The sequence below is a fragment of the Staurois parvus genome, unplaced genomic scaffold, assembly GCF_062004578.1.
Source record: "Staurois parvus isolate SC_StPar_1 unplaced genomic scaffold, SC_StPar_1.0 ptg000352l, whole genome shotgun sequence".
NCBI classification, from domain to species: Eukaryota; Metazoa; Chordata; class Amphibia; order Anura; family Ranidae; genus Staurois; species Staurois parvus.
In genome coordinates, this window is record NW_028318148.1 from 1,439,165 (window position 1) to 1,454,246 (window position 15,082).

General features: G+C 41.5%; 1 protein-coding gene across 3 annotated transcripts in view; it reads left to right on the forward strand.

Moving 5' to 3' along the window:
* Positions 1-7,938: 7,938 nt before the first annotated feature.
* DIPK1B (divergent protein kinase domain 1B) overlaps positions 7,939-15,082 on the forward strand; it is a 146,111-nt gene continuing 138,967 nt past the window's right edge. The window contains exons 1-2 of one of the 3 annotated variants that reach the window (XM_089684673.1): positions 7,939-8,052; positions 8,890-9,513. In XM_089684673.1, the coding sequence (XP_089540799.1) occupies positions 9,451-9,513 (63 nt within the window). In that variant the 5' untranslated portion in view covers positions 7,939-8,052; positions 8,890-9,450. Of the gene's footprint in view, positions 8,053-8,086; positions 9,514-15,082 lie in introns of those variants that run through there. The other 2 variants (XM_089684672.1, XM_089684671.1) reach the window with 2 other exon arrangements.

A 15,082-nucleotide genomic window follows, 5' to 3' on the forward strand; every position in this document is an offset into this window, starting at 1 on the left:
GTCTGTAAAGAAACCTTTCCATGTTTGAAGATTAAATTTATTTTCCTCCAGATGTAAAGAGTGCCCCCTTGTCCTCTGTGATGACCTCAGGGTGAATAACTCTACACCGAGTTCACTATATGAACCACTGATGTATTTATACATGTTGATCATATCCCCCCTTAATCTCCTCTTCTCAAGGGAGAATAAATTCAGTTCCTCTAATCTTTCCTCATAGCTGATCTCCTCCATGCCTCTGATCAGTTTGGTTGCCCTTCTCTGTACTTTCTCCAAGTTCCCCGATATCCTTTTTGTGAATTGGTGCCCAAAACTGAACTACTTATTCCAGATGAGGTCTTAATAATGATTTGTACAGGGGTAGAATGATCTCTCTCTCTTTCTGGAGTCTGTACCTCTTTTAATACAAGGGAGAATTTTGCTCGCTTTAGAAACTGCAGCTTGGCATTGCATGCCATTATTAAGCTTGTGATCTACCAGAACTTACAGATCCTTCTCCACCATTGATTCCCCCAGTTGTACCCCCCTAGTATGTATAATGCATGCATATTCTTAGCCGTCATAACTTTACATTTATCAACATTAAACCTCATTTGCCACATAGTTGCCCAATTAAACAGAGCATTGAGGTTGGCTTGTAAATTGGAGACTTCCTGTAAGGACGTTATTCCACTGCACAGCTTGGTGTCATCTGCAAAGACTGAAATGGGATTTTTAATCTCAGACCCTATATCGTTTACAAATATATTAAAAAGTAAGGGTCCCAACACTGAACCTTGGGGTACACCACTGACAACCCTAGATGATTCTGAATCATAAACCACTACTCTTTGAATACGATCTTTTAGCCAGTTTTCTTTCCATTTACAAACTGTTTTTTTCAAGCCTGTAGACTTTACCTTACACATTAGCCATGTGTGGGGAAGTGTGTCAAATGCATTTACAAAATCCAAGTATCATGTCCACCGCCACCCCTATGTCTAAGGTTTTGCTCACCTCCTCATAAAAAGAAATCAGACTTGTTTTACAACGTCTGTCTTTCATGAATCCATGCTGTCTGTTGTTTAAAAATATTTACAAATATCATCTATGTGAACTATTATTATACTTCCCAGTATCTTCCCAACTATAGAAGTTAAACTAACAGTTCTGTAGTTACTTGGTAAAGACTTTCATCTCCTTTTGAATATAGGCACCACATTGTCATTATGCCAATCCAGTGGTACTATGCCAGTCATTAAAGAGTCCCTAAAAATTAGAAACAATGGCTTTGAAATGACAGAGCTCAATTTTAGGACCCGTGGGTGTATGTCATCTGGTCCAGGTGCTTTATTCACCTTTATTCTGTCTAAATATTTCTAAACCATATCAATTTTGAGCCATTGTAGATCAGTTGGGGCTGTTTCAATATCATCCCCATTATGGATGTGAGCTCCCCCATGCTCCTTTGTATAAACAGAGCTGAAGAGGGTATTTAATAAATTTGCCTTCTTTTTGTCCCCAGTAACCCACTCTAGATTATTTTGTAAAGGGCCTACATGCTCAGACCAGACCTTTTTTGCTATTATATTTGAAGAAATTTTGGGGGTTTGTTCTACTTTCTTTTGCAATCTGTCATTTGATTAGAATGTTTGCATCATTAATTTCCTTTTTACATATTCTGTTATATTCTTTGTAATATTTGTGTTCCTTCATTTTTATATTTTATAAAAGCTCTTTTCTTATTATTTATAGCTTTTTTAACTTTGGACATGAGCCACATAGGTTTTATATATGGTCATCATGTCAAATGACAACACTTCCACTAACTTCACTTCATTTGCACACACGACCACCTACCATACTTGCTTCCTCCCTGGCTATACGATCGTCTATCCATGTCAAGAATTTTAATATAATCTTTTATTAGTTGAATTAATCAGTGAGCGATGATAAGGGCTCGGTGGACATTTGTACAATCAATAGCAATCACATAATTAGTCGCCGTACAGTCGCGACGGAAGATCTGCTCATTCCTAATTAGATTCTCCGGACAATGTCTATTTAGACGTATGAAGTCTGCACTCCTCTGTTCAATTACAGACATCTGTATGCAAATCTAAAAAAGATTAGAACCACCAGGGACCAGCATGGAGTGTTCCTTTGTGTGAGATCACACCGAAAGAAGGGGAGGAATACAGAACTCTTGTGCCACTAGTGTGGTGAAGTTTACCAGCAGTCTGAAGAGTGGGGTGGAGGAAGGACAGTGACACAGTCTGCAGAATTAGCACAGTAGGGTAGAAAAATCACATAAATATGTGCAAATCTGTGAGAGGTAATAAATACCTTGAAGTGCACGCATGCACGTTACATAAAACATATATCTATCCTAAGTCTATTTTAACCACAGACTGCAACAATCATCTTTAAACCTTCATCATCTGCAGGTTATTACTCAGGTCAAGGCTTTGCAGCACACTCCTGCCCTAATCAGGATAGGTTAAATAGACTGCTGGACATTAAAAAAAAAAAAACAGAGCTTGTATGTACGTTTAAGGCTTCATTCATATGGTCATAATCATTTTACTGATGTTATTGCCCATATTTTGTCACATACCTGGTGATGGAACCTGACGTGAAGAGGAAGGCAATCTCTTACACCTCCGGCTTGGTTCCTCTGGTAAAGTGACAGGAGGCATGAGAGCCTGTAGTGGCACCAGTGCCTGGCAGTTCTGGTGATGACGGCTGCAGATGAGAAGTCTGTGTGCACTCAGATGCAGGCTTAAGTGTGACACAAGGCAGCAGACTGGTGGACAGTCAGCAAGTACATGGCAGGTTGACAGGTAACGGGCAGCAGGCACTTGGCAGGCTGGCAGACCATGGACAGGAGGCACTTGGCAAGCTGGCAGGTCACAGGCAGCAGGTGCTTGGTAGGCTGGGAGGTGCTTTACAGACTGCAGTAGTAAAGATGGCAACCACATCCTGGACACAGAGCAGGGTCAGGCAAGCTGGGTCAGACACTAACAGACAGGTCAGGAACAGAGCAGCGGGCCGAAGAGTAGTCAGGTTCAGACTGGAGTTGGCAACGGTAAGCAAACGGACAGAAGGATCAGGCAGATACGTGGTCAAAGAGCAAGCCAGGGGTCAGTTCAGGCAAAGTTCAGACGGGGTCAGACAAATCAGAACAGCAACAGGGGATCAGGCACAGGAACAGGTAGCGTGTAGTAGAACGCCATAGACCATGAGGCAAAGTCCTAGTGCAGCAAAAGTGTTTAAATAGCCCTCTAGGCATCAATCTAGTGGTGGGCATGTGCGTCACCGTGCGTGCATGTGCATGGACACGAGCATCGGTTCGGCTAACAGGAATTCTCTGTCTGTGTATAACTATGCGCCTTGGCATATTTCAGCTTTCCTGACACTGGCTAACAGGAATTCTCCATCTGCTGATAACTATGCACGTGGGCACATTTCACCTTTTCTGACGTGTTTTCTAGGAGAAAAGTTCCTGCATAATGATCAGTAAGATACTTGCCTATACATGTGTTTAAGCAGTAAAGATGTGTATGGGTACATAATGATGATTCATTATTTTTCCCTTTTGTTTAGACCTAATTTACATGCTTACAAATGCATATACATGAGTTTATATGCATACACATGTAAACACTGTAACTTTTGTTCTAAATGGGCAAGATAACAGTGTCTCTTTAAGTGGGGAGGTCTGAGTGACCATAGTGAATTACAGAGCTCCCACTATTGGCAAATCTACAAATCTGTACATTTAAAGTGGGACTTTAGTGGTGAACAGAAACATTGCTGGCAAGAAAACTTTTATTGCAGAAAAGACAATGTATGCTTCTTCTGCAATAAAAAAAACATCTGCCTGCCAGCAATATTTCTGAATGTACATTGACTCAATTCAACTCAAAAGATGCGAAACAAACCAAACCAGAAAGAAGATCGATGTCAGTGTCAGCAGACATCACATTGCTGGAGGTGGATTAAATATAAGGGACTTTAGTTCCACTTTAATGAAATACAAAATGGGGGAGCAGGCATGTGAAAAGTCACATAAAAAAATACTTTCAAGTAAAGGATACAATAAAGCAAAATATGTGCCTACTGAAAATATATTCATTTCCCACTTAGCTCTAAATTTAGTTTCTTAAATGGAGTCAACTTTTAAAAAGAATTCCAGGCATGTTTTTTTTTTGCATAGTTACATTTTTCCAGCTTGGACCAATCTAAGTATACCTATACCATACCGGCCTAATCCCTGCAGAAGCGAAGAATTACTGTAGTAGCCGCTGCTACTGCAATGATCCTCGCTGCCTCCAGGGTCCCAAGCTGAGCAGTTGCCCTGCTGCATAGTAACCACAGGGGGTCACTCATTTGGTATGGGCAGAATTCAGAGAAAGCCTTGCAAAGCATTCTCTGATTGGACGAGGTGGAGAGGTGAAGCAGTGAAATCACGATCTCCACCTCCTCAATTCAGAAAATGCTTTGCATTCATTGAGAAGAATGCAAGGTGTTCTGTGACTGGTGCCTGTGCCAGTCGTATAACCCACTGTAGTTACTCTGCATCAGGGCAGCCGGTCAGCATGGGACCCCAAAGACACCGAGACTTTTCCACTCCCGCAAAGATTGTCCAGGTATGGAAGATGTATACTTACAATTGTCGAAAGTGAACCAATGTTTTTATGTTAAAAAAAAAAACGTACCTGGAATTCAGCATTATTTGTGATAAAATATTAAATTTTTTTACTAATGCTTGCAATGTATTTTTTCGTATATATTCTTGTCACACTTTAATTAGGATTGCATTGGAGACAGGATATTTCTATTCCTGCCATATTGAGTAAGGTACCGCCATCTGCTATACACAGAAGCAAAACAAAGATATATGACAAACAACGACGACTACTAAAACCAAAAATCTGTTATTGGCAATGTGAGATACGCCGGGTGGAAGCAGATGTGCTCTAGTTAAGAAATACAATTAGAAAATGCAATTCATTTAAAATAACTACTTCAGATTTTTAATCGCTTATGTTATTGCTGCTAGGGAAAAGTTTTGGATGAAGTGGTCTGCTTTCTGAAAATATCCCCTTCCAGCTTTAAATACATTTACAATCTGTGTATAAAGTTTTTAGATGTACATGTGAGTTTATCAGCTTAGGGGAAACAACAATGTTTTGTATAACAATCAGCCTGGAGTCTTCATCATCTGCTAGTTGTTACTCATTACTGCAGCTCAGGTCTCTGCAGTGCACACCTTTCTTAATCATGAAAGCATAAGTATACTGCTGGACATTCAGCCTATATCTAATAAACAGGTTAGTCTGTGTGCTCATGCCCTAGATTTAGTGTTGTCTCTTCATATCCTGGATTATTCTTGTGAATTGTTTGGACTACATTTTTACTTAGCTTGTTTGCTTATACTAACCATCGATCTGTTACCTGTGGAATGGTCATTCTATGTGCTGTCCACCTGTCTGGAACCTAGACTTTTTTAAGGATACTCTTGCCTAGGCTGGATATGACCATCAGCCTGGTGGCTCTTCTTTCTGATGCTTATTCTTATTTTTTTCACTCCTTTCATCTTACTAAGAAAAAAAAGCAACAATTTTCTAACTGTTTTTCTGCATCTATAGTTTCCAATGTGCTGCAGTTGTCAGCGATGAGGGCGTTCCTTGGTGCTGTTGGTTGCTGTGAAAATCCCACAGTAATCTCTGTGACATCACCTCCCTGCATGTCACTTATGATGCCGCCGGATCTCTGCAGTACAGAAGGAACAGTCCCAGTTCTGGGCACGGTGCCATCTTGAATCTCTCATGCCAAGCTACTTCCAGCCAACATTGTCTGTGTTAAAGGGGCACATCATCCTCCTTCAACTTTAAGAGAACCGATGGGTTATATGGCAGTGTGGTCATACATCCATAACTGTTAAATGTACAAGATTGAAGTGCATATTGTGCCAGGCAGAAATGATTCAACTTTTGTTGGTGTCCAAGTTGTGTATGGGATACAGTGGACATCTCAAGAACTTGTATAGGTCTTACAGAACACAATATAGTTAATTGATATGCTCCTCCTCCCCTTGGTGACTAAAGTAATAAAAAAAATCATTTTTCTTTTTATATTTGCTGTGTGTGTGTCCCTGTTTAATGTTGTCACAGTGACAGGAATTTAGATGAAATCTCCCCACTAGTGATGCAGATGCCAAAAAATAAATTGTGAATTGCTACATTGAGAATCTGAACATGTCTATAAGAATTAAAAATGTATTTCTTCAACAGGATCTGCTTCGATATTCTGGTCAAGCAATAAAAAGAAAATAAAAGCCTAGAAACGTACATAGTTACATAGTTAGTCTGGCTGAAAAAAGACAAAAAGTCCATCCAGTTCAACGATTAAAAAAAAAGAAAATTATAATCCTACACCTACAGTTGATCCAGAGGACAGCAAAAGACCCAGCAAAGCATGATCCAATTTGCTCCTGCAGGGAAAAAAACTTACATTGTAGGACATTTTTCAAGAGAACTTGTCACTTGTGCTCAGAGGCAGAAGGCATTTAGGGAACTAATGTCCAGTCTGTAAATTCTCTGATCACATCATTGAGTCATAGAGTAGTGATAGTGATGCTGCAGAATCAAGGTACAAAATATGGTAGCGTTTCTCAATGCCGATCTGTCATTTTAGTGTGTATGAAAAGACTAAAGCTACTTGGTTACGAATAACAAAGCTGCCATATAGCTTTTGTTCCGATTATGTTCTATAGAACTGTATGAGTCAGTGTACATGGGCTTCACAAATGATGTTTTCAGATGCTAAAGGTTTAATAAGTGACGTCAGCAAAATTTAATGCATGCCTGATATGTTATGGAGTTTTAAGGCATTGTGAATATAAAATCAATTCCCAAATATTCACGTGGCTTTTCACTCCTTATAAGAGCACCAGTCTCTGACTGGCTATTGTGAGGCTCTAAGAGGTAGCTATTGAGGAGAGCTCAATACTGAGTCATTACAGATGGAGATAACATAGTGACTCATAGAAAATAAAGTACCACAATAGTTGAATAGCTATTTCATGGTAATAATGGTTCCAGGCCTTTGTAAGTGCATGAATTGAATATCTTGATGAGAACATTTTTATTACTGAAATTAATTATCACAAATAAAATAATTCATACAGCTCAATGAATTGACCCCTTTGACAGATTACTAATTACAATATATACCATGTCCAAAACTTGATCTACCCCAAGATAACCACCCCCTCATTGGTTTACCTAGGAAACACCTGACTGATACACCTGACTGATGGTGTTATTGTAATGCCCATCGTGATTATACAATGACAGCAAAATGATCCAAGTGTCCACCGCAGAGAAGATGTAAACATGTAGGATTTTACATTTACTGCATTTTATTTATATTTTTTTTTATAAAACTGTTTACCTAAGAGAGTTTTTATTTGTATTTTTAATGTGTCTTGCTGTGTTAAAAAAAAAGCGAAAAGGTACAAAATGGCAGCTAATGTGAGCTAAAATGCAGCAAACTGCAGCAATATTTCTAATACTTTAAAGTGAATCCAGTGAAAAATAATCAGATCTATGTATTATTAGTAAGAAGGTCTTCCATATTATATTTATATCATTGTATCAGTAATTCATTGTATTCTTTATAGAAATGTCAGGGTAATATGACCTTATCCCTTCCTCTGGCCTCTCAGCCCCTGTAGAAAAAATCATCATATACATTTAGGAAATTGCCTCCTGGCATGGTGACGGACAGCTGTGTGATAGTAAATAGGTTTTGCAGCATGTGAAGGTGCACAGTGAGCTCCTGCTGGCTAGAAAGAGGTTCTGCAGCATCTGAGGCTGGAGATGCACAGCCTGCACCTGCTCCTCCTCCTGTGACTGGTTTATTGTCGGCAGACACAAATCCTCCCCTTTAAGAAGCAAAGCAGTGTGTGTCTAGGAGGATGAAGCTGGTGCAGCAGTGTGCAGAGCATCCAGCTGGAGACCGGGGAGGAGACACCCACCACCGGGGATAGAGAGCGGCACTGCACCGGTTGTAATAGAGATTATCTCCATCATCATCATCATCATTGTTATCAAACAGGGGAGGAGAGTGGAGGAGGAGGGGGCTGCAATCATCATGGAGCTGCTGAGCTGAGGACCATCACTGGCTGCATTCATAGAAGCTGGGGGGACGAGAGCAGTGTGTTCTAGGTGGGCTGATGGTGTCATTGGAGGGTGTACAGAGGGGGTGCAGAGGGAATACATGTTAAGAAGAGGAGCTATCCAGGGTGTCGTAGGTGAGCTTGGTGAGTAAAAGGGGATTGGTGATGGTGATAGGTGAGGAGCAAGGGGCATTTCGAGGTGTCCTGGGTGCAAAGCTGTTATATCGGATGTTCTGAGTGAGGAGAGGGACATATAGGGTTTCCAGGCCAGGAATAATATAAGATGTTCTGCATGAGAAGAAGGTGGATACTGGGGGTACAAGCAGGGGAGTACAGAGTATAGGAACATTATCCTGGGTAAGCACAACTTGCCTGGGCTTTAGTAGGGTTAACAGAAAAGGGTGTAGAGGGTCAGTAGGGGGGCTACAGGGGAGGGGGTCAATATGCCTGAGGCTGGGACATCACTGAAAAGGGTTGATGAGTAGAGCCATGGATCAGAGAACACAGGGTGTCCTGTGTGTGCAAAGGGAAATCTAATGACTTGGTAGAAAACAGGCATTGCTGTGATCCCAGGAAACAGAATAAGTGACTTGGGTAAGACTAGGGTGACATAGGACATAACCAAGAAGCCCCAAATAATCCAGAAACAGGCAGAAGAAGCTTCTATGGGGGTTACACTAGTGCAGAGAAATCATTTTGGAGTAGTCCTCTCTTATTCATTACAGCACCAAGAAGGGGGACTTTGAGCTGAAGAAGGAGCAGACCTGGTCAGACAGCCCATAGTGACCACGGGCTACACCAAACTGGACATATCTCCTTGAGAGATTTTGAAAAGAACTACCTTTTGTGAGCAGTAAGAGAACTAGACCTACCCAATGTCTGAGAGGGGGTAACGGAGCCCACTGACTATCCAGAGATAAACATTCCCATTGTGTGCATTGAATACAGACAGCCTCATCGGTGGGCACTGCAAAAAGGAGTGCTGCTGGGGTGCCCTGCTAAGGATGCAGAGAAGAGGGGTCCACCTCCTGCAGCCCACCAGTGTAAGCCTGCCAACAGAGAGCAAAGACTGAGAATGGCCAAAGGAGGACTTTTCCTTGTGGAACAGATAAGGAGAGCAAAGTAAACCCTGAGCATCTTCAAGACTTGGCAGAGGCATAATTTAAAAGATTTCTTTTTTAACAAACTATGGATGATTCCCCTTGAGTGTCCCCCATAGTGGCTACCTGAAGGGGATCTATGCCCTAACATCTCATCGTTGGGAAAAGTGCCCATGATTTACGAGGATGAGGAAGCTGCGAAGGTTTGTGCACTTGGTGCTATTCTGCCCCCTGTCCAAGGGGCTGCAGGTAAGAACACTGTGAAATTGTCTGCCTCTTAACATACTGCTACCAAATATCCTTTTTGTTACAAAACAGCCAAAATCTCCATCCTTTGCTCTGTGCCTCCCTTTTACAGGTACCAGTGTAATAAATAGTAGCTCTCCAATGATGTCCTAAAAGTTCTTTGTGTTCATTTGCCCCACAACAGACCTTTTCCTAGCAGAAGGCAGTAGAGCAGGTTGGCTGGGAAGGATGCTAAAAAGACTGAGGGCACAACCTTCCATGAGCTTTGAAAGAATGACTATTGTAATTGACCTCTTGCCAGATTTCTGACCAATATAGCATGGCTTTAAATGGTTGCCGCTTGACATAATGGACAGGGACTTGAACTAATATTATTATACATGGGAAGGGGGATATTTTGCGCCTTTGCATCTACTCTACAAAAACTGTTGGTCACACTTCTGGTTTAAAATAGTTTTATTTGAACAGATTTTGTATTTGGCTTGTAATCAAACATTATAGATCACAGGGATGCTGATGGTGGAGGAGGATTAGTAGCTGCGGTCACATCCCATATATATCTACACGTGTTATCTGATGAACCTTGCTAAGAGACCAGCCTTCCCGCTAAACCTGATTTGTAGACAGCCGGAACACTACTGGCGCCAATTCTGTTCTTTCTGCTTGGTTGCAGCCTACCGGTTTGAGGTGGATTCCACCTACTTAGAGGTGACCGACAGGCATTTAAAGGGTTACAAAACAGAGGCCAGGGTGTAGTTACAGCCCATACAACCTTCATCAATTATGAAATATCAGAGTTGTCGGAATGATGGCTGAACACTAATGCACATTCAGAACATGTCCCCTTGTGGGCAGTTGAAGACCTCTTTTAGTTAAAAGCATTGACACTCCATGACCGGGCAGTGCTGATGGTGCAGAACATTCATCTTGTCCCAAGCCCTGATTTAAAGGGAAATTACGGTATGTACTATGCTGGTTTCAAGGAGCACAGAACTGGCAAAACTTTTACTTTCTAATTTGTTGCCAAAGTGAACTTAGCACCATATATATTTGTCATGTTAGTGCATATATACAAAGTAATGTGTAACACATTCAGGTATATGTTATCTCTCACAGATATTACAAGACTCCCTTGACAATGCCTTCATCCACTTGTCTCTCTATAAGGACATAGCCATCTTTGCTCACGCATCATCCAGGGTCAGATGCTGGCTCAGAGATAACACTGTTATGTAAATCCTGGTGCATGTGTAGTTCTTGGCTATGCACACAGATGTCTGACATGGATTAACCCCTCTGCTTCAGCCTTTCACCCTATGACTGGCTGCAAAGTTACATTGTGTAGTCTGCATGATCACTGGGGAAGAAGAGACTGATGAAATGATTATTACTGCCTATAGAAGACTGTCACAGCCTAGGCAAAGTCACTGCCTGGAAATCAAGGACTAAACATGGAGCATGTCTGTATACAGCAGGGGTATCCAAACTTTCTAAGCAAAAGGCCAGTTTACTTTCCATCAGGTATTAGGGGGGCCAGACTGTGGCTAATAGGAGTAGAAAATGCCCTGGCAGCAGTGCCCATCATTGATTTTAATAGAAGGAATAGTGCCCCTTCGATGGTGTTAATAGGGTGAATTGTGACCCACCATCAGTGTCAGTTGGTGAAATAATGCCCCAAAGGCCACATAAAGGCAAGCAAAGGGACACATCTGGCCCACTGGGGTGGAGTTTGGAGAGCCTGCTGCCCGAACTGTCAACGTTGTTCAATGAAGTGAAATCACCACTTGTTTACTCTTCCTAGGAGGTGTCAATCTCCTGGTTCCCTGCTGCCCTCAGTAGTTCCTCCCACTGACCCTACAGCACTATAGGACATAGAAGTAAGGTGGGGAAGGTGAGATGAACCATTTAGCGCAACAGGGGGATCAGGAATCTGGCACTCTCAGACGTTTAGTTTCTGAAGAGTCTTTAGACAGCATTTTCATATGCAGGGGTATTTCCAGGTAGCAAGAGAGATATACAGTATTTGCTATCTTCTTTTCAGGAAGACCTTTTATTCAGAACTTGATTCTAGGGACAGAGTGACTTAAACACACATAGATGTAAGGAGATGAATATTCTATAAATTGCACATCAATGACTGTAAAGCTGTCCCCCAATATGTGATGCTCATTAGCAATAAATGTCAATTAGCAGTATTGATTGATTGCTGGTGTGTGAGAGACAATATAACAATCAGTGTAGTGTTTCTGATAAACTCTGGGGTTTAACAATGAAAGCATACAGACTTGCTTGAGCTGCCCCTCTACTGGTAAGAAGAAAAAATGAGAGAACTCAGCAAAATTGATTGATTAACCTGAATCTTGCTAGTCTTAGGGCTGTTACTTGTTAACAAGAGGTTCACGAATAATCTTCAGGAAATGTAGAAACATGTATTACTAGGAATCCTTCCCTACATTAAAGGAAAACTATCATATGTTTTCAATGAGAGTACACTAATACATTGCTCAAAAAAATTAAAGGAACGCTCTTTAATCAGAGTATAGCATCAAGTCAATTAAACTCCTGGGATATTGATCTGTTCAGGTAAGTAGCAGAGGGAGTTGTTAATCAGTTTCAGCTGCTTTGTTGTTAATGAAATTAACAACAGATGCTCTAGATAGGCAACAATGAGACAACCCCCCAAAACAGGAATGGTTTTACAAATGAAGGCCACTGACATTTTTTTCCCTACTCATCTTTTCTGACTGTTTTTCACTAGTTTTGCATTTGGCTAGGGCCAGTGTCACTACTGGTAGCATGAGGCGATACCTGGACCCTACAGAGGTTGCACAGGCAGTCCAACTCCTCCCGGATGGCACATCAATATGTGCCATTGCCAGAAGGTTTGCTGTGTCTCCCAGCGCAGTCTCAAGAGCATGGAGGAGATTCCAAATGACAGGCAGTTACTCTAGGAGAGCTGGACAGGGCCATAGAGTGTCCTTAACCAATCAGCAGAACTGGTACCTGCTCCTTTGTGCAAGGAGGAACAGAATGAGCACTGGTGTGAATGTCTCTGACCAAACAATCAGAAACATACTTCATGAGGGTGGCCTGAGGGCCAACGTCCTCTGGTGGGCCCTTTGCTCACTGCCCGGTACCATAGAGCTCAATTGGCATTTGCCATTGAACACCAGAAGTAACAGGTCCACCACTGGCACCCTGTGCTTTTCACAGATGAGAGTAGGTTCACCCTGAGCACTTGATAGATGTCTGTAATATCGTTCAGCATGACCGTTTTGGTGGTGGGTCAGTGATGGTCTGGGGAGGCATATCCATGGAGGGATGCAAAGAACTCTACAGGCTAGACAATGGCACCCTGACTGCCATTAGGTATCAGGATGAAATCTTTGGACCCATTGTCAGACCCTATGCTGATGCAGTGGATCTTGGGTTCCTCCTGGTACATAACAATGCCCGGCCTCATGTGGCGAGAGTATGCAGGCAGTTCCTAGAGGATGAAGGAATTGATACCATTGAATGGCCCCCATGCTCGCCTGACCTAAATAGAACACCTCTGGGATATCATGTTTCGTTCCATCTGACGCCGCCAGGTTGCACCTCAGATTGTCCAGGAACTCAGTGATGCCCTGGTCCATATCTGAGAGAAAATACCCCAGGACACCACGTTGTCAGGCATGCATACAAGCACGTGGGGGCCATACAAACTACTGAGTACTATTTTGAGTTGCTGCATTGAAATTTCAGCAAAATGGACAAGTCTGCTTCATAATTTTTTCATTTGGATTTTCAGGGTGTCTTTGAATTCAGTCCTCTGTAGGTTGATCATTTTCATTTCCATCACACGATGGGGCATCCCTACAGTCCTAACACATTACCCAGTCCATATCAGTAAAGATATCCAGCATGATATTTTTCCCCATTGAGATCTGTGTTTTCAAATGTTCCTTTAATTTTTTTGAGCAGTTTATATTTATTCATTGTTATTGTGATGAGTAAGTAAAGGTAATTGATGACCTTGGTTATAGGATTGTTGTACCATATTTCCGTTATTCTATTTCATATACAGGTTTGTTGACTTGCTCAAATTGCAGGCTCGATATCACTGCAACTACTTCACTAATCAACATAATAGAAAGTCAGTTACAATCAGAAGAGGAACAGAAGAGCACAGTCACTATGTAAAACTATTACACATGAAGCAGAGCCTGCATATGTATGTAAAGTGTACATATGGCAGCCCCATATCTCCAAATTACACAAAGAATCAAAGGATTTTATTGTAATTGAATCCCATTAACATGAATATCTTACCCATAGAACCACCACCAAAAAAAAAAGGCGCTGGATTCGTCCTTCATTTGCCAGGTGTGTGAAGGTCAGGTTAAGATTGGGTGTTTATTTTTCCTGACCGTTACACTCACAGAATGCGTAGAACCCTTTACGTGGTCCCAGAATGGATTGGCAGATGGCACAATTAGTGTCCAATTGTCATAGGACTTCAGTTTAATGACCCCTCTCTGAGCATCAGAATTGGCTAACAGATCTCTGTGGACGCGGTATTGGCGCTTTCCCTATAATTTGATTGTTTAGACACTGTTAACTCCTTCGGCACCATCTGACTCTGTGGAATGTGGTGCTTCATATTGTCATAGATTAATAGCATAGTATAAAGTATTCTGCTTCTGTCCAGGCAGAATTTATTTTCTAATAAATAATGGTTGTCTCGATTTTATAATGGCGCTTCAGGGGTTTTGAGCAGTTGCCTTCCGATGACCAGCCCTGCAGCCCATTGATTGTGTGGTCATGTAATGCAGTTTTCTTGAAATCTCAAAAGATGAGTTCATCTGTCTAGTCTGCAACAGAATGGCCTTTGTTTGTAATGCCAGTCCCTTATTCATATTAGATTTCAGATAAAAGACTATATGCCTTTCAACCATGGCAACAGTACTCACTGTGTAGACTGGACTTCCCAGAAATCTCATCTCATGCTCCTGTAACTGCTTTTCTGCCAAAATCTGATGTCAAATAATTATGTGTCTTCAATGGTATTCTTAGGATTTCACCAGAAGAGTTCTGCAGTTCTAAGGAATACCATTTTTTCTATTACATTACTGTGACTCAGTATTTAATTATCCACTTAAAGATCAAAATACATATATATATACGTTGTGGCTTTTAAGTGGTATACCGGGGTTATGGCAAATTTGGACTCTCCCACTCAGCATTCATTTTCATTAGGTACATGGCACTGGTCTGTCTCTGTACCTACAGAACAGAAGGTAGACAGAGATCTGCAGTAAGGTTAGATAAATATTGCAGTGTACCTGATAGTTATTTTGGAGAAGATTGGTTTTAATCTGTCAACAACACTGCTCAGAGCTGTCAGCTGCCATCTCATGTGTATGATAGGGTTCCTTTCTATACAATGTCACTAGATCCTATGCTGCATATACAGCACTGATGCCTGTATTTTGTCCCAGTGACAGGTTCTCTTTAGCTGCCTATCTCATGGCATTGCCAGCAAATGCAGACTTACGCAGCATCAGGTTTCTTATCTCCTTGTCATCTCTGG